The sequence below is a fragment of the Bubalus kerabau genome, chromosome 5 (assembly GCF_029407905.1).
Source record: "Bubalus kerabau isolate K-KA32 ecotype Philippines breed swamp buffalo chromosome 5, PCC_UOA_SB_1v2, whole genome shotgun sequence".
In the NCBI taxonomy this organism is placed as follows: domain Eukaryota; kingdom Metazoa; phylum Chordata; class Mammalia; order Artiodactyla; family Bovidae; genus Bubalus; species Bubalus kerabau.
In genome coordinates this window covers 86,417,011-86,441,617 of record NC_073628.1, presented here as the reverse complement: position 1 = coordinate 86,441,617, position 24,607 = coordinate 86,417,011, and the positions used below count along the sequence as shown (strand labels likewise).

The window sequence follows — 24,607 nt, the reverse complement described above, 5'->3', positions numbered from 1 at the left end:
TTTGGTCCATTCCTCATCGTGACCACGGACCACACTGGCAGGTGCCTGGCAGGTGTGAAAGACGTAGCAGTCAGGTTCTATCAGTCTCTGTGCAGCGGAGACAACTTATTTCCTGTACATGAAGGAAAATGATACTGTCTACACCCAATTTAACTCGTGGGCCAGTTTAAACAACCGTGTTAGTTTGCTTAAGAGCATTTTGATTTTGCATATGTATTGATTTTTCTAAGTGCTCCGGGACACTGCCTGATGAGTGAGGATGAAAACTGGTTATCCTACACAGTCATTCTGGAATGAGAACCCTTGTCAGAGGAGCAACTACCAAATAATTGCCTCCAGCACACAAAAGCTGCGGACACATGGTTGATGTAAGAATCTAGTTTCAACTGGTGGTTTTCAGGCCAAAGCAACTGCATCAGCAGAGACTTCCCTGACATCTGATTTAAGGTTGTAGAAGACCCCAATTTATTTACTGACATTTTCTGACCTTTTCTGACCTCTCTTTGCTATAAATACCACCTCCACTACCCACCCCACCCCCACCAACAGCACAACCAGAATTCTTATTCACGATGCCCAGGACTTGAACACATCAGATTCAATATCATAGAGTCAGTTGCAATAAGCCCTGGTGAGCCATGTTCAGAGTTGACCCAGAATGGCTTAACAGGGCTTAAAGGAAAGGCATCTCTTTTACCTTTCGTCTTATGATTATATTTTAAGAAGCTTATGGGAAAGAATCTCTGAAAAGAAACATTTAGGATATAGCTTTCATATTAATATTTTATTATAACAGTAATTGTAGCAAACAAACATTTACTGGGTATGTACTACACACCAGGAACTGTTCTAAGACATCTGTTTGTTTAAATCTCATGACAACCCCACACAGTGGCCATCCTGTTTTGCAGCTGAGGAAACTGTGGCATGGGAAGGGTAAGGAACTCAACAAATGTCACAGAGCTGTGAGTGTCAGACAGAAGATCTGAACCCAGAGCACTTGGCTCCACAATCTGTAAACTCCGGGCTGTTTCTCCTTTCTGCCTCTTGAGGGAACTCTGAAATAATGAAGTACTTAATGGTAAATCATTGTTTGCTGGAGCATGTATTGAATCACATGGCTTCATTTACAGAGCTCTTCTCTCCACCCAGAGACTCCTTGAGCCCTGTTGAAATCATAGGCATGGAAGAGGCTGGAATGTTCTATTCTAGATCCCAACCCAGGGATCAAACGTGGGTCTCCTGCTTTGCAGGCAGATTCTTTACCTACTGAGATACCAGGGAAGTCCCAGATTTAACAGAGCATTTATCATCTAATAATCTAAAATCACAGATAGCACCTTACCAGTTTTGGCCCACCTAACTAACTTTAAAAGAACTACAAGAATTGATCAACACAATATTGTTACATAGTACATTAGGTAGGAGCTCCTTTTAGCAGCCTTGATAAAAATGTGTGAAAAATCACCTAGAAGATCAATAAATAGCAGAATAGTCATATATAACATTAAGAATTTATACCCTAAGTGATTTTAAGTGACTTATAAAATTATGTATTTATAAAATAAATTAGATCCATACATATGTATACATATTATGTGTGTGTGTGTGTGTGTGTATATATATATATATATATATATATGTAGAGAGAAAGAGAGAGAGAAAGAGAAGTGTGTGACAGAAAGATACCAGTTCCTGGACCAATTTGATTATTGCTATTGGACATTAACTAGACTTTGGCTAAGTTGGTAAAGAGTTTGCCGGCAATGCGGGAGACCCAGGTTCAGTCTCTGGGTGGAGAAGATCCTCTGGAGAAGGAAATGGCAACACACTCCAGTATTCTTACCTGGGAAATCCCATGAACATAGGAGGCTGGTGGGCTACAGTCCATGGGGTCACAGAGAGTCAGACACAACTGAGTGACTAACTTTCACTTTCAAGGTAAATGAATCAGAAGGAGAATGAAAAAATGCAGAAGGGAACAAAACACGCACTGAGCTCACTGGCTGCAGACCATCCTAATGGCCGCTGTTCATCCATCCTGCCCTTTATCTTCACACAGACCCTCTCGGTGGGCATTATTATCTTTATACAGATCCAAGAGTGGCAAAGCCAGGATTTGACCGGGACTCTCTGACTCCAAGGGTTCCCAGGTGGCTCACTGGTAAAGAATCTGCCTACCATTGCAGGAGATGCAGGAGACTTGGGTTTGATCTCAGGGTTGGGAATCCCCTGATAGAGGAAATGGCAAGCCACTCCAGCGTTCTTGTCAGGAAAATCCCATGGACAGAGGAGCCTGGTGGGCTATAATCTGTGGGGTCACAAAGAGTCGGACTGAGCAACTGAGTGCACACACATTCTGACTCCAAAGCCTGTGTTTTTCATATTGAGTTATTATTTTTACCCAATAAAGTGATACAAAGTTTGTCTGGAGACTCCTAGTCTTCCTTGGAGATTTTTTAGGGAATTTTAATGTAGGGAACAGTGGGTAATAGCATAGTTCCCTGTAAATAGCAAGTATTCAATAAGTATTTGTAAAATAACATGAATAATAAATGCATAGATAATAAGATGAAAGCCATTTACTTTTTACAAGCTATAGAAATGTTTAAGGATGCTTTTATGTTAGCCTCTATAAAAACAAAGCTATACATAGCATCATAATTCAGCTCAAGACATTTAGGTGAAGCCTAAAAATATAATTTTTTATATTTTTCCTTCTATAGTTTCTTAAAACAATGGTGTAGACCTCCTTATCTTTATATCTTAATAGCCCCCACTTATTTCTCAATCTGTTGGAATGTACTCCACCTCTCCTCTGATTCTGGTCAAAGTTGATGATGAATTTATTAATTCTAATCCAGTGGACACTTTTCACTCTGTCTTTTTTGGTCTCTTAGTAACCTTACGTTATTGACGTCTTGTTCCATCTTTCCCCTCATCTCTCTGGCTGCTCTTTTTCAGGCTCCTTTGATACCTCCTATTGCATCCACTCGTTAAATGCTGAGGTTTCTGATGGTTCTGTTATGAGCCACTTTCAGTTCTCATTCTTCTCTGCACCTCCCTGGGCCATCTCACATCCATTCACACAACTTCAGTTGCCAACTTCATGCTGAAGATTCTCCAATCTGAAAAACTGAGCCAAGTAGCTTTTGTATCCAAATATTATAAATGAAGCTCTAAACATAGACTATGTATCTTGAAAATAAGCGGTTTCTGTCTATGGAGTCAAAGGCAAGTGTAAAAATTAAGAGACTCTTAAATATTTCTCAGCCATTTCTTGGCAATTAATCATGCATTAGGAGTCACTTTTGTACACCTTTGAATACAGCACTGAATGGCTCTTTGCATTGGTTGCTAGTGATTTGTTTGACAGAGTAGAGGGAAAGCATAGAAATTTAAAGAGTTTCCAGCCACTTTCAATTGAATATTATTTGTAAAGATAAAGTAGCTCTGAAATTTTAATGGAGATCAATGTGAAATAAGATTCAATTTGTAAAAACTTAAATTACAAGCAATTTGTAGAAGTATATTGTGTAAATGCAGGAATTCACAGGAGGAGAAGGTGATTGATTGGTTATATAATATGCATTACATTCTGTCCAATGGCATGTGATTTTGTTCACAGACACAGCTGGATGGCATCTGGGGCTAGAGAACAGGATCACATCATCTGTCCCTAGGTGCTCTATCAGTATATAAATATTGTGCTCAGTTGCTCAGTTGTGTCTGACTCTGCTACCCCGTGGACTGTAGCCCGCCAGGCTCCTCTGTCCATGGGATTTCCCAGGCAAGAATACTGGAGCAGGTTGCTATTTTGTCTTCCAGGGGATCTTCCCGACCCAGGGATCGAACCTGGGTTTCCTGCATTACAGGCAAATTCTTAACTGCTGAGCCATCTGCGAAGTCCAGTGTAATTATTATCTTTATAATAATATTAGAGCTAGGAATTTTATTCTTAGCCAAGGATTGAGTGTCAGGAAACTATAGTTATAATTAATGATGTGTAAGTAAGTTGAAATAGTACTTGAAACCTATATGGGTGCTATATGGGGTAATCATGTTCCAAATTCTGCAAAAATGGTGATCATTGAACTTAGGATTCTAATACCTAAGAGTAACTACAGCATATAAAATTTAATTTACCCATTTTAGATTTCACCTGCCTAAAAATAATAGGCCCACTAAAGTAAACAATAGTAAAATGTGCAGTTTAACATGGCTCAGGTTTCTTTATGGAGTTAACCAGGAAATTTGAAATAAATCCTCGTTGTATTTTGACAAATTTCTCCATTGCCTGTAATTTTTTTCAAAATAGTTTTTATTTATACCAGTTTAATTATTAATTGTTTGATCATTGTTCTTCCTCCTTTCACAAGTTATTTTGCTCTGGAGTAATCTCTCCTCTATGCTGTCTGCTCCATGGAGATGGCTTCTCAACTTCATTCAAAACAAAAGCTGCCTCCTTTCCTCTGCTTTGGAGCCTTTGAACATGCCTATGATGAGTTCACCTATATATTTTTTAATTGGAGTATAATTGCTTTGCAATGCTGTGTTAGTTTCTGCTGTACAACATCATGAATCAGTCGTGTGTATACATGTGTCTCTTCCCTCTTGGACCTTCCTCCCACCCCTCAAGGTCATCACAGAGCATCAAGCTGGGCTCCCTGTGCTATACAGTAGCTTCCCACTAACTGCCTATTTTACACATGGTACTGTATATCTGCAACGTGATTTTGCCATGTTTTTCAACAATCTGCATAGACTCCCTTCCAAGTGGCCTGGCAGTAGAATAAATATGAGAAGAAGGGATGTGAATTTCTTTCTACCTCTCTCTCTCAAGTGGGGCTGCTGAAGTATCAGCAGTCTAAAAGATTGCCCCAAATCTGGGGTTGCCTGACCTTGCAACAGAGGTGGAGGGCAGGCATTCTGAACCACTGCTGTGTCTGGTTCCTACTTTTTTTTAAATGCAGAGACCCCTAGCAAATTGTTTTTCTTTGAAATAACTTACTTAATGATTTCCTCAGATTTCAACTATACCAAATAATTTGTTAAATAAAAAGAAACATTGATATTAAAGGGGAAAAAAGAAATTACTTCCATTAGCAAACAAAACTAACATATATTCACATTTAATTAACCAAGAAGCCCCCAAACCACAGAGTGTGTCACCCAGCATTGACAATTAATTATCTTTGCTGTAAGAGAGCTACAGGTATTGAGCAAAGAGTTACAGATTAAAGGCTTTGTTTTCTCTGCAATTGCTGTCCATTTCTAGCTATCACACCTTGATAGCAGCTCGCTGCTTCAGGCAGCAAATTATATCTGAAGTATGTAATTTCATGTCAGTTTTTAATTTCACATGATCAAAATATGGGAAAAGTGAGGATAAAGCACTGTTTCTTTTAAAATAAAGACATTAAATGAACAACAACTGCTTTTCAGTTTCTTATGCTTTTTAAGATAATTTTCTACCAAACAGCTAAGGAAGATAAATATTAAGGGAAACTAGGGAATTAGTGGTCACCCTTGGCTTTTAAATGGGCTCTCTGTTTATGGTAGATCATGTGGTTTCCTCCTTTGAACATTGCATTAGCATATATATAAAGGATTTAACTAGAAACTACTGGACTTAGCATCTAAAAGGCTGCATGATGTAATGAAAAGAACATTAGATTCATTAGAGTCTTGAAATCAAATTATCTGGAATATGCTTATTCCTTGAAGGAACCTTAATTTTAGTTAGCTATTTCTTGCAATGTAGTCAATATCCATACATATATTATGGACAATTGTTTCTCTGCAGAAAAATCAAACACAGGCATTCCTAAGGAATAGGCTTTAATTAGCCTATGATTGTCTTTTTCTCTGTCTATATTTATAAGCAGCTGAAATAGCTAGTTGTAGATAAATGTTTATCAGTTCCAATCAAGAAGACCAGCTAGTCCTCAATTATTCATGTTGGTGAAAGATAGCAGTACTGGCAATTAACTACAATCATATATACCTAGTTTGGGATGGATTTTTCAACTACAGTTGTACTGACTAGGGTCTGATGGCCTCGGTGTTCACAGTTCTTTTATTTGCTGAGCCCGGTTTGCAAAGGCCTGACTCTTTGGAGGAGGTTAGAAACTAGCTGGTTTCCCAGGTACTAATGAGGAGGCTTGGTTGGGCAGATCAGGCCGGGGACCCAAAGATCTGCTGAAGCAGAAGGTTTCTAAGCTGAAGCCAAGTTGGCAAACAGAAGGCAAGATGCAGATCAGGAAGCCAGGTTAGGAGTCTGGGAAGACCAAGACCTAGGCTTGGCACAGGCTGTAGAGCAGGAGCAGGGAGATTTGGAGTGCAGCTGGGGCTGCGTCCTCAAACCCAGGCACGTGGCTACTGTCACCGGTCAGAGAGCAGGCAAGGCTGTGTCCCACCTGGATGGGGCAGCTGGCTTGCCTTGTGCTGTCCCCTCACGTGGCCTCGTCCAGGACATCTGTAGTGAACATCTTTGGAGCAGAGGATCCTGGAGGCGCACCTCCAGACTTCTGTGCCCATTAGACTTTTTCCATCCCTGGTAAAGTTCTTAGGTATGTGCCCTGGCCGGTTGGAGTCTACTGAGTCAGGTCAGCAGCTGAGAAGAAATTGTAGCTTTGTGCATCTGCATGGAGTGAAGCAGTGAAATAAAGAAGCTAACAGCTGTGGAGTCACAAACTAATATGTATGTCATACATGCTCATACATGTCATACATGTTGCTAAGTTGTGTCCGCCTCTTTGCAACCCCATGGACTATAGCCCGCCAGGCTCCTCTGTCCGTGGAAAATTCTCTAGGCACGTATACTGAAATGGGTGGCCATTTCCTCTTCCACATGGCGTCAAAGGCAGCCTACAAATTGGCAGTATGTTCTTTAGACCTCCAGGATCTAATGCCTGAAGATCTGAAGTGGAACTGATGTAGTAATAATAGAAATGAAGTGCAAGTAAGTGTAATGTGCTTGAATCATTCCAAAACTATCCCCTGGCCCCCCGATCTGTGGAAAAATTGTCTTTCATGAAACTGGTCCCTGGTGCCAAAAAAGGTTGGGGACCACTGCTGTAGATCTTCATATTTCACATCAGTTTAGAACCATTTTTGGTTTATTCAGTCTTCCAGTGTCCTTGAAAGAGTGGGGAGCCCTCTCAAAATGTGAAAGATTGATGAGGCCTGAAGCGAGTTGCATCTTTCTGAGGTCACTGAGTCTTGGACACAGAAATTCCCTCTTTCTAATGTGTTTTCCTCTAGGTTTGACCTGGAGCTGGTTGTCTCAGCAGTGTTCTGATCTAACCTACTGGATTTGCTGGACACACAGAAATAGAAAAGTGTAATAAGAAAGCCCACATGTCCCCAAGCTGCCAAAAGAGTATGGCACCAACTGTCAACTTCCAGATGAGATTAAGTTCATTACAACAGAGGTTCCCAGCTTTCTTTCGGGCCCTGGAACCTAGCTTCCCGAAGATGGCATCTTGGCTGTTAGTGAAGGCGCTCCCTCAAAGCCCCGTCACACGAAATATGAAGGAAGCTGCCAAGATGGGCCGCCATGCCTGGTATCCCGCTGCCAGGCGCCTGAGGCGAGCGGAGCTTGGGGGCCCACACAGTACAAGTAGCAGCTGCTGTATAATGAGCTGAAAGGGCTTAACTCCCAGCAAGATGACTGGAAGAGTCTTTCTTAAAATGCTCCAAATCCCTGTAGACACCAAGGAAGCTTACCTGAGCCCTGAGAAAACGGAGCATCAGATATATGGAGGCAAAGGACCTCAGCAGGATGTAAATTCCGCCACTGACACAGTGTGTATCTGTGTTCCTACAGTCCACATTTCCTCAGCCAGGAAATAACAGATTCACGCTTTGTACTCCTGTTTAGCCTTCCATGTGTGTGTGCTTGGTTGTTCAGCCATGACTGACTCGTTGCAACCTCATGGACTGTAGCCCGTCAGGCTCCTCTGTTCATGGAATTCTCCAGGCAAAAATACCAGAGTGGGTTGTCATTTCTTTCTCCAGAGTATCTTCCCAACCCAGGGATCTAACTCAAGTTTTCTGCATTGTAGGTGGATTATTACCATCTGAGCCATCAGGGAAGCCCTTAGCCTTCCATGTCAATGGCTAATTCTTTTATTATTGACATCTCCTGCTTTATTTGAGCATATGAAAATATTTCTATTTTCACATGAGGATCTTGGCTCAGCAAACACTTTCTTAAGTACCTGGCTTTCAGCAAAGGAGATTTTACTTTGAATAGCTTTCGTGAAAAAAGAAAAGTTAGTTTATGAAAGGGCTTCTTTTCATCCCATTGTTTTTGCCTTTAGTTGTATTTTCAGTCACCTCTTATTATTCTCACTTTGACCATAAAAAAATCCAGACAGGAATGGATTAGCAGTATTCACCAATAGTGTGGTTTTTAAATTTTGTTTTTTCCCCGTTTTGTACCTCTAGGCATGAGTGAATGATGTGCAGTTCAGGTAAAGCTTCTACCTCCTCCGAGCTTCTAGGGAGCCAGTGGAAGTTCTCAGTAATATTGGGTGGTGTGGATTCCTCTCATACCCACAACTTAGGAGTAGACTCTTGAACACAGAGCACCTGTGGGGTGACTCAGCGATGACTTGACCGACATGCATAGCCTATTAATTGCATAGTTCTTTGAAAGTGAAATTGTTAGTCACTCAGTCGTGCCTGACTCTTTGCAACCCTGTGGACTGCCGCCCACCAGGCTCTTCTGTCCATGGGATTTTCCAGGCAAGGATAATGGAGTGGGTTGCCTTCTCCAGGGGATCCTCCTGACCCAGGGATCAAACTCGGGTCTCCTGCCCTGCAGGCAGATTCTTTATTGACTGAGCTACCAGGGAAGCATAGTTCTTTAGTATATAGTTGTCATTGATTGATTGATTCAGTTTCCAGAGCACTGAGATGCATTCTAAGCAGCTTCCAGCATTCTTTTTGTGTCTGTAGAAGGAGAGGTATGAGGCAGTGGAGAAGGGCACGGGAGAATGGTGTGTGGTGGTGGTTGTGGTGGTGTTACTGTCGTGCAAGGACTCCCTCTGGGTTGGGATTGCAGGAGTCGAGAAACCATTTTCATAAAATTTGCCTTTCATATCCTAATTCTGGGCATGACCTGACTCACTCAGCTGAGACATTTTCCCCCCTGTGATGAGAAGGTATGTTGCTAAGCAACTAGATCCGTAATTGGTAAATGCTTATATATGATTTGATTTGAGTTACATACAAAACTATGTAACTGCTTTTTTTTTTTCTGTCTTCATTATTAGGCACATGATTATCATTTGGTTTTATATTGCCCAAATGAAATAAAATAAGTGCTTCTATTTATCACATTGCAAAACAGCATGAAGTGGTAGACTGACCCTAAGTCTAAAGCAGAAAATGCAAATCCTCATCTCAGTTATGAGAATCACTAGTCCTATGACTGTAGATAAAATCAGGTAACTTCTGTGCCTCCCTGGGTTTTTATGTCTGTACTTTGTGGTACAAACACCTCTGCTTGTCTCACAGGACTGAGTGTGATGGATGTGACAGTATGTGAAAAAGGCTTTAGAAAGAGTGAAACATTCCAAGGTCTAAGCATTTCTAGAACTTCAGATACATAGTCTTGGGACTTTGCATATGTTCCTTTAACTCCAAAGGCTGGATCAATTAAGAAGCCCTGAGCGGGTACACACCAGTGGTCCCAAACCCTTTTGGCATCAGGAACTGGTCTCATGGCAGACAATTTTTCCATGGACCGGGGGTCATGGAGATTATTTCAGGATGATTCAAGTGTATTACATTTATCGTATACTTTATTTCTGCTATTATTACGTCAGTAATAGTGCAGTGATAGAGTCAACACTAATTGCATCCAGAAGGAAAGACCATGCTGCACAGCAGCGTCCCATTAAGTGTTAAGACATAGGCTCTCAATTGCCTCTTAATTGCTGAAGCCTTAAGGAGTTGATAAGGGCAACTTGTAGAAGCCTTGAATGGGTAAAGTTTTAAGAGAAGAATAGGGGTAAATTCATAGAGATTATCACTCTGGGGTAATGCTGTGCAGCAAGTTGCAAAAATCAATCTATTTTCAAATTATTATAGTGTCTGCCTGCCGTGTCTTAATACAATATTGTTTGAGGTTAACCGTCAGCCATGTTTTGCCTCCTAGCAGTAAACATTTTATTTGAAGTCATGTCATGAATTATCTTCCTACACTAATGAAATGGATCATTTACATAAAAATCTGAAAAACCCCAAGACCCATATGCTTTTTGGTCTCCGGAGGCATGGAAATGACCTCAGTGACAGCCAATTAGAAAATGGAAAGGTGAAGGAGGACGCTTTTTATTCCCTGTTTGGAGAATTTTCAGAATGAGTAACGTGCTTCATGGCAGTGCCAGAATACTTTTAAATAGGCATTATTTCAAAATGAAGCCTAACTGATTTTTTTTTTTTAACACGTAGATGGATATCTTAACTATTTCCAGAGGGCTTTGCCTCAGACCACTGGTTCTTGTCACACATCCTCCCTATTTATAATCTGTTTTATTTTCTTCTACCCCTGTGTCTCTGACCCCATGGATTCCTGGGAGCTGCTGTGATCTGTCATGTCATTGCTCATTTACCAGACAGTCTTAATCCTCAGAGCATTGAAATATTTTATAATGGCACAGAAGCCATCGGAGCCTATGACAGCCCTGGCCATTTCACTTTAAATTGCCATGTGGATTGTCTTTTTACCTGCTGACGCTGGCGATTTTACCACTCTCATCTCCCTCCTGGGTCAGGACCCTCTCTGGGCAACAGATGGGGCAGTTCTAAGGGCCTCACCCTGCCCTCCTCTTGAGCAGTTTTTCAGATGATGTCTCACCAGTCAATTGCTTGGGTTCAATTTATTTGAACCCAGTTTGAATGACCTCTTAATTTTCATGAAGCTGTCACCCACCTATATGATCATCCCACAGTTGAACACCCCTTTCAGACAGGATGAAATGCTCTGAGTATTGTTAGCAAACATGGTACTCATAATTTTTTAAAGGATGAAGAATCCTTAGAAAAACAACTGTACTACCTGATATTCCTGCTTGATATTCTCTAAGGAGAGTTCTATTCTTCACGAAGCTAACAATTCTTACAATATTGTTAGGGCAATATTTTAGTAAACTCTAAACACTAAGCGGGGTAGACCCCAACTTAATTCTCATGGGATGCGTTTAGAATGAAGGGCTTGCCATTTAAACACTCCATAATTCTGAAAATCCAAGGTCAAATAGTCTATCACATAAATGCAAAAAAAAGAAAAAGATACCCCATAAGGTCCCCCTCTGATCTGTATAACTGATATCTAAAGCTCTGCCCCACCTAAACCAATTAGATTCACTAGATAATTATTTACCTCTTTCTTTTTGATCTGGGTAGATCTGGCCAGAGGGAACAAGGAACCATCCCCTCTGAAGGTCATCTCAATTCTAAACTGATTCCTGAATTCAGATGGCATCACACTTATGTGTTAGGGTAATTGTCTCCTGTGTGAGACGAGTAAGGATGGAGAGAAAGGGTAGAGCCCAGAGGGAAGCACTGAGCTCACTAGGTTTAAATTCTTGCCAAGTTCACATTATTGCTCCTCTCCTCACAGACTGATAATTCTTGGTGTGGCATCACTTTCTTTATAGCTGTTCAGTAAATATTAATTTCATCCTGCTAGACAGGCCACTTTTTTTTTTAATTGCAATAAGGTTCAGAGAATTAACTGAAGCTCAGGGATAGTTAAAGATGTGTGCAGGGCTGAATAGCTGTAGGAAATACGTGATACAGTCCATGCCAAGAATGAATCAAGTAAATATTACTTCTCACAGTTTTTAGGTTAACTTTTTGTTGTTTAAAATCTTATCAAATGACATACTCATCTGTTCCTCTCCCTAAAAAAAAAAAAAAAGAACCTGTGAGGCATTAATTACACAAAATAATTACTAGCCAAAATGTCTTTACCTTTTCAATTCTTTCATGACTGCTGCTCCTTTATGTCACTGAATAATACAAGTGTATATGAATGATTTCTGTCCCTCAAACTTGACCCATCTGTGTGTCATTGAAGTGCTCTGTAAAAAGAGCAGAAGCTGCTGGCTTCCAAGAAATTGGAACATATAAAATAGAGATCAAATAGCTGGTTAAGATGATGTCGAAATGAAAATAAAATGTTCTTATGCAATATATGGCTCTAAACTTTGATTTCTAAGCTCTAGAATACTTCTTATTTCATATATATGCTTTAGGTTTTGTATTATTTTTTTGTAACTGTGATGTGAGCAAAGTTTCCCCCTTGAAATTTCATATATGTTTTAAGAAGGAAGTAGTTTTTATGTATTCTCAAATAATTTCCTGCATTACAGTTTTTCTGCATTGAAGCCAACAGAGGCTTCCCTGAATGGAATAGAGATTTCAGGGATCATTTCGGTGTCTTTGCATTGGAAGAAATTTTGGAAATCATACCATGTTCCCAGTGCCTGCTTTCATCTCCCTGGTATTCCCTGTAAATGGCTTTCTAGCCACTACTTGGACACTTTGGATGATAAAAGCTATTTCAAGAAGCAGACCCATCACTAATGGGTTACTCCAATTTTTAGAAAGATGCCCCCTTTACTTATACCCCACAAATGCCCTTACATTTCACCTGCCTGTTTCTCTACCTGTTCAGAGACGATCTGATGCAATATGGGGAACAGAGACCTAGATTCAGTCTCAGTTCCACTGTTTATTATTATATTCCTTCAAAGTACCATCTATTAAGCGCTTCCTGTATACTAAACCCTTTACCTGCACTCTTATTTAATTTCATAAATGTCTATAAAATAAATAATTTTTTTGTTCTGTCTTACTATGCAGAACTGAGACTCGATAATATGTGTAATAATGATAATGATGATGATAATATTACTAAGTACCAACTATATGCTCGGGTGCTATGCTGGACCCTTTATATAAACATTATCAGAATTTAAGTAACTTACCTATCACCTACCTAGTGGCTGAAGAAGCTAGATGTTCAAATAAAGTCAGATACTCAAAGGACTTTGGATTTAACTCTTTAAGACTCATTTATTTGTCTGTTAAATGGGAGTACTGTTAATATCTTCTTCACAAAGTTTGCTGAGATTCAAAATATTGGCCTGAGTAGGATATCAGTGGGACCTCTGATAGGTCAAGTAAAATGGGGCTGAGGACCATGACATTTAGCAATCATGAGGTCATTTGTGGCCTTGACAAGAGCTATGTCAGAGGAGATATGGGACGGATGCTTTGGTAGGGATGAGTTTATAAGCAATGGGAGGAGGTGAACTGGAGAAAACAAGTGTAGGCAACACTTTCCATGAATTTTGCTGCAAAGATGAGCAAGAAAACAGAACGGTAGCTGACTGGGTAAGAAGAATGAAGAGAAAGACCTGTGTTTTATTTCTGAAGACAGGAGAAATAACAGCATGTTTGTCTGCTGTTGGGATTGATCTAGTAATAGAGCAAAATTTTGATATTATATTAATATCAAATATCAAACGTTATATTAATATCAGGAGAGAGACAGAGGAATGAAACCTTGGCTCCTTGGGAATGCCCTTTATACACTTTAATTTCAAGGACCCTCTCTTTCCTCCTCTGCAGGGTCTGTGTGGGGGGAGTAAATGGGTGTGGGTAGTACAGATAAGAGAAATGACAAAGAGCATCTCTTCCGAGCTGCCTTTCGAAGTGTCACTCCCTTCTCCTCTCTGTCTCCACTTTTGGACTAGGAACCCCCGACTGGTGGGAGTGTGAACCAACCACAGCAATTCCTTGGTCCTTTTACCACCATCTGAAAGAATGCTAACGTGAATGGATAAGTACATGATCCATTCAGTTCAGATCATCATCTTCGCCCTTTTCCCTAACGCTCCTGTGTCTGCGGGCACCCTGACTTGAAAGCAATAAGAGGTTGCTGTCAGTAGAACGTGATGTCCACACACACACCTCTGGATGACTCACTGTTTGTTCAAGGAGAAAATCCCACAGAGTAATGAAAACTCCCAAGAGATGCGCCAGACCGGTCACCGAACAATCCCACTTCACCTTTAATTTTAGAGGGGCAGTATCAGAAAGAGTGGCAATGAAAGCAGGAGAAAAAATTACTCCTATGTGTGTTTTTTTTTTTTTTTTTCTGATTGGGGAAAGAAAGCACTGTGGAAATGTCTTTCTAGTGCCCTTCATTTTTCATCATCTTACATAGATTCACTATAGAGGTCCCTAAGTTTGGCCTTGGGACTGTTAGGGTATCATTCCATCAAAATCTGTCATTCCTCATGCATCACTCCTCTGAAAATCACTCTTGTGAAAAAGATGTTCAATTTCATGGCTAAGAAAAAAATTAAGCTTTGAAGTGGTAATTCTATTTGCTGTATTTGTGCAGTGGCCATTTTGTAGCTCAGGGGATTTGTCAAAAGCATGGCAGTTACTGATACAAAATTAAAATTAACCAGTCCAGAGCTTTAAGATTCATACATGAAGAGGGAAGGTGGTGGGAAGTGGGGAGGGGTGGAAACAATGCTAATTTAATCTTTTTGAGCTACCTTGCTTGTGACCTGTTATGCAGTTGGTAAAAACACAGGATGGATGATAAGGTTTTGATGTGTAGAATACATCAAAACAAAATACCATTTGTTTTAAGCAGCAGCTAAAATGTTTCTTCACCTTTGGTAAGGAAACTGGAATTCTTAGAACAAGAATATAGTGTGAAAACACCAAGAATGAATCCAGAAGTGAGTGTGTTATAGTCTGTGCCTTTGCCTTATTTTCCCCTCTCCTCTATGATAAGATTGTCGTATTTCAGGTGTTGTAGGACACTACGGAGAAGGCAATGGCACCCCACTCCAGTACTCTTGCCTGGAAAATCCCATGGATGGAGAAGCCTGGTAGGCTGCAGTCCATGGGGTCACTAAGAGTTGGGCACGACTGAGGGACTTCACTTTCACTTTTCACTTTCATGCATTGGAGAAGGAAATGGCAACCCACTCCAGTGTTCTTGCCTGGAGAATCCCAGGGACAGGGGAGCCTGGTGGGCTGCCGTCTATGGGGTCGCACAGAGTTGGACACGACTGAAGCGACTTAGCAGCAGCAGCAGCAGAATGTTCTAATGAGGGAAGATGTGATGAGAACAACAAATGTTATTAACGACGGCAGTGCCCTCCCTCCCACCTTTTCGTTTGCGTCCTCTGCCACCTTTGTGAGTTCTGACTCTGTCACCCCTTGCTCTTGCCCATGAATTGCATTTTGTAGTGAAAGAGCACCCTGCACAAAAGCCTGCTTTCCTCATGAGCTGCCCCTAGTCTCAGGACCCTTCCTAATTCTGATTAGGTGTTATGTTTCTTTAGCAGCTTGATTTATACTTCCCCACTGCACTGGGGTCTGTGTTTTTCTTCCACAATCACATCCATAGCATACGTTGAACAGTCACCACGTGGTTCTTCCTCAGACCAGTCTGGATTTTACAACGTGTTAGAGTTTCTAAGAAACTCATAAGGTTTCTCACACTTGAGTTTATACCAGAAGTTATGAAATGATTAACCTAATTGGTACTGTTTATCCCCAAAGATGGCCAGCTTTATTCATGCTTAAGCTGAGTGTTCGTGGATAATAAGCAGTTCTTTGTGGATGGAGGCTGCGGAACCATGTGAGGTCATGCCGTTGCTCTGCCATGTGAAGGATCGGGCAGCTCCCTGGGTTCACTCATGGCGCTAGTGGCAAAGAACCTGCCTTTCAGTGCAGGAAACGTAAGAGACGTGGGTTTGATCCTTGGGTCAGGAAGATTTCCCCCTGGCAGAGGAAATGGCAACCCATTCCAGTATTGTTGCCTGGAGAATTCCATGGACAGAGGGCCCTGGCAGGCTGCAGTCCATAGGGTCACACAGTCGGACATGCCTGAGGCGATGGCACAGCATGGCATGCACAACACTGGATTTACTTGGTCACAATTAGGGGCCACCACCTGGCCCTTGGAGGAAGAGAGAGAACTATTTACTGCAGTAAGAACTAGGGGCTTCTTTAAGGGAAAGGACATAAAGTGACCCTAGCATGTCTGATTGTGCCATACTTTTTCCTTTATGGTCTTTTTTCTTTTTCCCTCCAGAGCTGCCCAGAAGTTAAATCTCTCATCTAAGAAGAAGAAGCATCGGCCTTCCACTTCTTCTGTTGCCGAGCCACCTCTCTTTGCCACCAGCTTCAGCGGGATTCTCCAGACGTCCCCACCCCCGGCCCCGCCCTGCCTGCTGAGGGCCGTCAACAAGGTGAAGGACACCCCAGGCCTGGGCAAGGTAGGCACCTGGGCTGTATCCACTCAAGTTTCGACTGTGGGGTTCTGTGTCAAAGGCAGGGAAGAGAATGGGGGCTCAGTTGGATAATTAAAACAAGAAGGTGACAGGGAGAGAAGGAGACAAAATGAAATTCATTGGGAAGGACTGTAAAATTTTCCTTTGTAAGTGGTAAATTAAGACATTCCATCTATTGGAGATGTGGTTTGATTTTGGCAGGAAAAAAAAAACAAACCTCAGCCTTGTATTGATTGACAGAAGTGTAACCAATTAAAGGAAAGACCCCAAAGCACAAAAGATGGAAGGCAGAAGCAGGAGAGACCAAGAGACCGTACAGGAATAAGACATAAAGATGCTCTGTCATTCCCCTGTGACACTTTCATTGTTCCTCCCTGTTAGAGAAATCACAAGTTCTTCTTTGAACCAGACCACTGATGGGATTTCTGGGGAGCATTTGCTGTGTGCCGTTCTAGCCAAGAAACGCAATTTTGAATTGTTACAGTTACTTAGAGATGAGGCACATAATGAGATGTAGGGACACCATTTCAAGACCTGGCTCAGCTGTGTTTAGGATAACTTTGTTTTTATATGTCATCTCTTAACTCTCTCTTCTGAGATGAACGTCTGGGTGAAGTGACTTACAGTTTACTCTTCAATGGATAAATAACCTAGGACTTATTAAAAACATTTAGCTGAAGAGAGGGGTGGTTGTTTTCTTTCTTTTGCTTTCATCACAAGTAGGCTGGACCATGCCACCTTGCCAGTCTCTCACCAGACTCAACAGCACTCATTTTGGAAGCTGTAGGTCTTGCTGAGGGGAGTGACTGCTCAACTATGTGGACTAAGATTTTCCTTATTTGTTGTTGCTGTTGTTCAGTCGCTTAGTCTTGTCTGACTCTTTGCAACTGCATGGACTGCAGCACGCCAGGCTTCCCTGTCCTTCACCACCTCCAAGAGTTTCTTAAACTCTTGAGTCGATGATGCCATCCAACCATCTCATCCCCTGTCACCCCCTTCTCCTCCTGCCCTCAATCTTTCTCAGCATCAGGTTCTTTTCCAGTAAGTGGGCTCTTTGCATCAGATGGCCAAAGTATTGGAGCTTCAGCTTCAGTGTCAGTCCTTCCAATGAATATTCAGGGTTGATATCCTTTAGGACTGACAGGTTTGATCTCCTTGCAGTCCAAGGGACTCTCAAGAGTCTTCTCCAGCACCACAGTTTGAAAACATCAATTCTTCAGCACTCAGCATTCTTTATGGTCCAACTCTGACATCCATACATAACTCCTGGAAGACTTTCCTCATTTAGGTCACTGATTCCCTTTCCCCTTGACCCTCAGTGTGGTTATTCCCAGGTTCACAGTCTTCAGTGGCCTCAGCCTGACTTGTGGTCCTTCTGGAATTTAGCCCACGCCCTCTGCCCTTCTTCCTTTCTGCTTTTCTCTCTTCTCCTGCTTCCTCCCATATCTTACCACCCTCAATTTCACCACCCACTGGGAAAGTACTAACTTGCTAATCTACTCTGCTACTCTTGCCAACAGAGTTTACATTTTAAGATTATGTTGAATAGAGCAATATTCTTCTTCTTTTTTTTTTTAATCACTCTATTTCCAACTAACCAACTACACCAAACTCCTCTCCTAGTATCAAGCATGCCATACTCTTTCTGGTCTTTGCACACAGTAATTTTTACTTCAGGTATTCCCTCCATCTCTGTCAGACACTTGGTCCAACTTTTAAAAATCAGTTTGAAAGTGAAAGTGAAAGTCACTCAGTCGTGTCCAACTCTTTGTGACCCCATGGACTATACAGTCCATGGAATTAATTCTTCAGGCCAGAATACTGGAGTGGGTTGCCTTTCCCTTCTTCAGGGGATCTTCCCAATTCAGGGATCGAACCCAGATCTCCCACATAGCAGGCAGATTCTTTATCAACTGAGCTATCAGGGAAAGCCCAAAAATCAGTTTAGTACCTTCTTTAAGAAAGTGAAATCAGTCATTGAATGAATTTCTGCTGTGCCTTCTTCCTTCTTTAGTCCCAAGCAATGCTTATTCTGGGCTTCCCAGGTGACTCAGCAGTAAATAATTTGCCTGCCAATGTAGGAGACTCAGGAGATGCAGGCTCAATCCCTTGATCAGGAAGATCCCCAGAGAAGGAAATAGCAGCTCACTCCAGTATTCTTACCTGGAAAATCACACAGACAGAGGAGCCTGGTGGGTTACAGTGCATAATGCTTATTCTAAGGGAAGGCATTCAATCCTGGAATGCTCCATGACATTGGATAGGACTTTCCTAAGCCCAGAGGTAAAGCAGGAAGCCAGTAAGCAGGACAGTGGCCTGGGCTCAGCCTACAAGGGCTGCTGAGCATCACCAGCCATGGAAGGAAATGGAGGAAACCCCATGAGCAGGACTCACATGGGTGGTAGTGGCACCCCTTTGGGGGCACACGGAGGTCATACTGGATGGCTGATAGACTGCCTTCTAGGAAGGATGGATACAAGTAATAGCAGGGCTTAAAAAATTTTTTTTTTAATTTAATTGTGGTAAGGTACACATAACAGAAAATTTACCTTCTGAATTATTTTTAAGTGTGCATGGACTTTGGTTTAGCTAAGAGGAGTTTGGAACTTTAATGCCAAAGCTGAACCACCCTGGACAAAATGGCATCAAATTCCCACAGCAGTGTCCTTTTCCTCTCCTGCTCTCCTTCCTACTTCTCTTCTGAGTATATGTGAACCAGTATTTAAATGCTGTCACTCTAAAGAGGTACCCAACTATTAGCCAACCTGGGGCACCCATGTACCCCTACTATGACCCTGTCCAGGATGCCTCAAAATGAACCACATAAGAAACCATCCTCCTCCGTCTGTGACAGTGGCCCAGTCTGTGGTTTCTAAAATGGTTGTTGCAGATATACGTTCAGGTGGACCTGGGCCCCGAGCATAGGACCTTCTGCCCCGCTTCCCCCATCCCGGCGCCCCTTCCTGAAATTCTGTCACAAAGGGCTCAGGGCATCAGGAGGGGCCTTAACCAGCAGAAGGACTGTTTCCAGCCCCGATGAGCTGGGGCTTGAATGAAAATAATTTGGGGGGCACTGGTTTGATCTTGATTCCAAGATGTACTATATGTAGTGATCAGATAGACGTAAAAGTAAGATAAGCAGCATAAGACCAGGTATACCTACAATTAATATTAAAGTCATTCATAACCTAAAGCTCACAAATGATACCCTTACTTTTTTCAAAAGCAAAATATTGTCCCTCTCACTCATCTGCAGTCCAATGTGCTCTTTTGAATGGGAGAGAAAGGGTGACATCACCAGCCAGGAATGCAGGAAACCCGGAGTTTGTCCATGGAAGTGGGGTCATCAGGCTGAGTTTCTCAGAAGATGACAGGTGTGACTTCTGTCTGACGATCGACCTCGCGGCAGCTTTCCAGCTGGGCATGGAGACGTAGGCACTGGTGGAGAGGAAGTGACAGCGGGAGGGGGTATGCTTTCTGGAAGGCAGTGTCATTATATACTTTCACTTGAAAACGTGTGTGATTGAAACCAGAGGTAGAGAAGTACACCTCCTCCTGCCTCCTCCCTCGGAGGCGTGTGCTTCTCAGAGTGCGAGATGCCCATGACTCTGCCACGGTGGCACCAGTGGCCTGAACTTAGCGGAGGTCCATTTACCAGCTCATGCTTTTCTCACCTCCTGATAGTCCACTACCATGAGGAACTGCATTCTTGTGCTGCGTTGCTCAGCTGTGTCCAACTCTTCGAGACCCCAGGGACTGTAGCCCATCTGCCCGTGGGATTTCCCAGGCATATTCCCAGGCAAAAATACCAGAGTGGGTTGCCATTTCCTTCTCCAGCGTTCTTCTTGTTTTTCTTCACTTGCTCAGTCATGTCCAACTCTTTGCAACCCCATGGACTGCAGCATGCCAGGCTGCCCTGTCCTTCACCATCTCCCGAAGCTTACTCAAGCTCATGTCCATCAAGTCAGTGATGCCATCCACCCATCTCGTCCTCTGTCATCCCCTTCTCGTCCTGCCTTCTATCTTTCCCAGCATCAGCATTCTTCTTACCTGTATGGAAAAATCCCTGACAATTTATCTCTGTTGCACAATTTACATATTAACATTTCAAAGAAATACAGTGGAGTTTCATATAGAACATAAAGAATTGGCGCTATTACATTTGAAGTATAAAAGTTTCATAGAATTGCCAAGAGTAACTCAATTTTTTAACCTGGGAGTGGGGTGGGGCTGGGGTTTTTGAGGCCCAGTGAGGAGCAAGCCCAGCCCAGCCCCAATTCTCATCTTCAACCACCAAGGACTTCCTCAGGAGACCCGAAGATACATTTTGTGGGTTTGTTTACAGTTACCCCCAATAAAACTGAGGCCCTGAGGGAGCAGGAGATTTCCCAGTGCCTCCTGAGTCAAACCCAGGGGTCAGGACCTGTGAGACATTTTATTCCCTTCTGTTTCACGTGACCTTTAAAAACTCGAGTGGAGACAATGAAGTAATGGGACCATAAGGGCAGCAGAATGAACTGGGAACCAGTCACCTTCATCCTGTAGAGGACAGGCTTCCCTTTTCAGAGTCGTGGTTGAGAGGGAAAGGGCAGTGATGGGCCAGGGTAGACACACAGCAAGTCAGGGGTGCCCCACCCTCCCTTCCTCTCATCCCACTGCCGTCTGTCTCCAGCAAGAACTTTCCTCCCTCAGCCCACCAGGCTCTCCACCCGGAGTTATTGCTGGCCACCAAGTGCTTCTTGAGGCAGAAGCTTTCCTGGAGACCACAGTGATGGACAGACTTGGGGTAACTTCAGTGTACCTGGAGCCGAAGCACAGTACACACACACACAGGAAATATCTCAGAATCCCCAGCATCTAGAGTAGTACTTGGCATACAGCAAATGTTTATTGAGCATCTTCTATGGCTCAGATAGTAAAGAATCTGCCTGCAGTGTAGAAGACCAGAGTTCCATCCCTGGGTCGGGAAGATCCCCTGGAGAAGGAATGGTTACCTGCTCTAGTATTCTTTCGTGGAGAATTCCATGGACAGAGGAGCCTGGTGGGCTGCAGTCCATGGGGTCACAGAGTCGGACATGACTGAGCTGGTAACACTTTCACTTTTCTATGTGTCAGGCCCTGTGCTGAGCACTAGGCTTGCTGCAATGGACATACAGGCAGAATCCCTGCCCTGACAGCACTTAAAATCTCATCATTTTAAGAGTCAGCCTTAGACATCTCACTGACTTGGACCAAGATGAAGGATGTTTGACTTAAGGAAAACTTGGAATCACAGACTTCAAGTAATTCTAACTTTCAAGTTATATAAAGAAGCTATAGTACTAAGTGGTCGTGTAGAGACATTCTTAATGAACAGATAAAGATGATTAGTGGATCAAAGCAGCTTAGTCCCTGTTTATATTTCATGGGTTTGACTTTATGTAAATGATATTTCTAATCTGTTTGAACATGGTTCCTTCTCCTAAGTCAGTAAAAGCTCTTCATGAAATTTGTTTGCACAATTAATTAACATCCATGTTTAAGGTTCATTTGTTAGTGTGTCACAGATTAATGTCAGAGCTCTTAGTGTTGGATTACAAGCTTCTAGAGCAAAGCGTATATTATCTGCTTAACTCACTCAGTATTTGGCTCTGCAGCCCCACCACGGGGGCATATATGCTTTTAAGGGTGAGAGTGGTGATAGTGACAGTTACATGGCTGCTGCTGCTGCTGCTGCTAAGTCGCTTCAGTCGTGTGCGACTCTGTGCAACCCCATAGATGGGAGCCCACCAGCCTCCCCTGTCCCTGGGATTCTCCAGGCAAGAACACTGGAGTGGGTTGCCATTTCCTTCTCCAATGCGTGAAAGTGAAAAGTCAAAGTGAAGTTGCTCAGTCATGTCCGACTCTCAGCGACCCCATGGGCTGCAGGCCACCAGGCTCCTCCGTCCATGGGATTTTCCAGGCAAGAGTACTGGAGTGGGGTGCCATTGCTTCCTCCGGACAGTTACATTAGGGATGGTTAATTCTCTTCTTCCTAGAAGAATTCCTGAAGGGAAATGCATGAAGCATGAAGGGAAAAGAGACCTTCTTTTCCTCCATGATCTCCAAGAATGCCTTGGAAGAATGGAATCGCCAACTCTCTGCCTTTGTTCCCTCAAATATGCTTTTTGAATACAAGAAAACTCCTATAGGTGGGTGCTAGCAACAGGGAAGACTTCCCAGGTGGCTCAGTGGTAAAGAGCCCGTCTGCCAATGTAGGAGATGTTAAGAGATGCGGGTTCAATCCCTGAGTTGGGAAGATCCCCTGGAGGAGGGCATGGCAACCCACTCCAGTATTCTTGTCTGGAGAATTCCATGAACGGAGGAGCCTGGCGGGCTACAGTCCATGGGGTCGCAAAAGAGCCAGACATGACTGAGCGACTGAACAACAATAGCAGCAAGGGAACAGACTCTTTAGAATTTGAAAAGATCATAAAAATTGGATGAAAGAAACGTGAAGAATTATGGAAAATTGAACTGGAACCAGGTTGAGGTGGGCTTGCCATATATATACAGTATATATATATACTCAGTGAATATCTGTAGACATACTGTGTTCCAGGTACTGTGGAGGCACCACTGCTGGGGACAGTACACAGAAGCTGGTGGGCTGCTCTGGGCCACATGCCTGCAGAGGGGAGAGGGGGTGTATATCCTGGTCTCCAGGGACTCCAGCCTCCTGTGAAAATGCTTGCCTGGACTTCAGCCTCGGCCACCTCTCCTGAGCTACAAATGCTGTTTTCTTCTCCTGGGGACCCCCCTTTGCCTAGTTTCTGGGTAGAAGAAGGGTTGTGGTTCCCATCATGCTGGATCCTGACCACCACTCATGCCCGCACATCTGTGCATTTCTGAAGCACTTCACTAAGATTTCTCTGTAGACTGTGCAGCCCCAAGGCAGGCAATTCCGAGGAGTCCTCAGAGTTGTGGTTTAGAAACAGACTTGCTTGTCTGGCTAGATTATTTTTTTCAGGCAATATAGGTGGGAGCCACTATTCTTCTTCATGTGCTAAGTTGCTTCAGTCGTGTCGTCTGCGACCCTATGGACTGTAGTCTGCCAGGCTGCTCTGTCCATGGTTTTCTCCTTTCAAGAATACTGGAGTGGGTTGCTATTTCCTTCTCCAGAAAATCTTCCCAACTCAGGGATCAAACCTGCACCTCTTATGTTTCCTGCACTGGCAAGCGGGTTTTTTTTGTTTTGTTTTGTTTTGTTTTTACCACTAGTGCCACCTGGGAAGCCCTTCTTCACAGTGCTTGATTTTCAGTCATCTGCCTCTTATTTAGCACTACTTTTCAAACTCTGTTACAGCATATTTTGACCTCTATTTTTAAAAAAAAATCTATGACAAACCTAGACAGTGTGTTAAAAGCAGAGATATCACTTTACTAACAAAGGTCCATATAGTCAAAGCTGTGGTTTTTCCAGTAGTCATGTAGGGATGTGAGAGTTGGACCTTAAAGAAGGCTGAGTGCTGAAGAATTGATGCTTTCGAATTGTGGTGCAGGAGAAGACTCTTGAGTGTCTCTTGGACTGCAAGGAGATCAAACCAGATCAATCCTAAAGTAAATCAACCCTGGATATTCATTGGAAGAACTGATACTAAAGCTCCAATAATTTGGCCACTTGATACGAAGAACCGATTTATTGGAAAAGACCCTGATGCTGGGAAAGATTGAAGTCAAAAGGAAAAGGCGGAGTGGTGATGGTGGTGGCAGACGATGAGATAGTTAGATAGCATCACCGACTCAAAGAACATAAATTTGCACAAACTCTGGGAGACAGTGGAGAACAGAGGAGCCTGGCGTGCTACAGTCCATGGGATCACGAGGAGTTGGACGTGACTTAGCAACTGAACAACAACAAAACATAAAGCATATTCTCTAAATAACATCTCCCCCTCTGCATACAAACACGCACTCACTCTCACTCACTGCTTGGCTCATGTTACCAGGCCCTATATTGTCTAGACTTAGTTTAATTCCAAACTTCTCCTTATTTGGTGTGTAGACTATAGGATAGAAAAAAATAAGTGAACCATGTGTGGTTTTCAGTAGAGATTCTTTCCCTTTACAGATTTATTAACATTTTTAGAGCAGAAGTCATTCAATTACTAAGCCCTTGTGACACTGTAAGGAAGAAGAAGCCAAGATTTCCATTCAGTTTATATTCTGATTACAAGAGGATAGCAAAAAAATTGAAAATTAGATTAAAATTTTAAATAAGATCTTTTTTAAAGTTCTAA

At 42.6% G+C, this 24,607-nt stretch overlaps 1 protein-coding gene across 1 annotated transcript in view; it reads left to right on the top strand.

The window, feature by feature from the left end:
- KIF26B (kinesin family member 26B) overlaps nucleotides 1-24,607 on the top strand; it is a 510,788-nt gene that overhangs the window by 343,889 nt on the left and 142,292 nt on the right. The window contains exon 5 of the mRNA XM_055582070.1: nucleotides 16,151-16,334. Coding sequence (XP_055438045.1) covers nucleotides 16,151-16,334 — 184 coding nt within the window. The remainder of the gene's footprint in view (nucleotides 1-16,150; nucleotides 16,335-24,607) is intronic.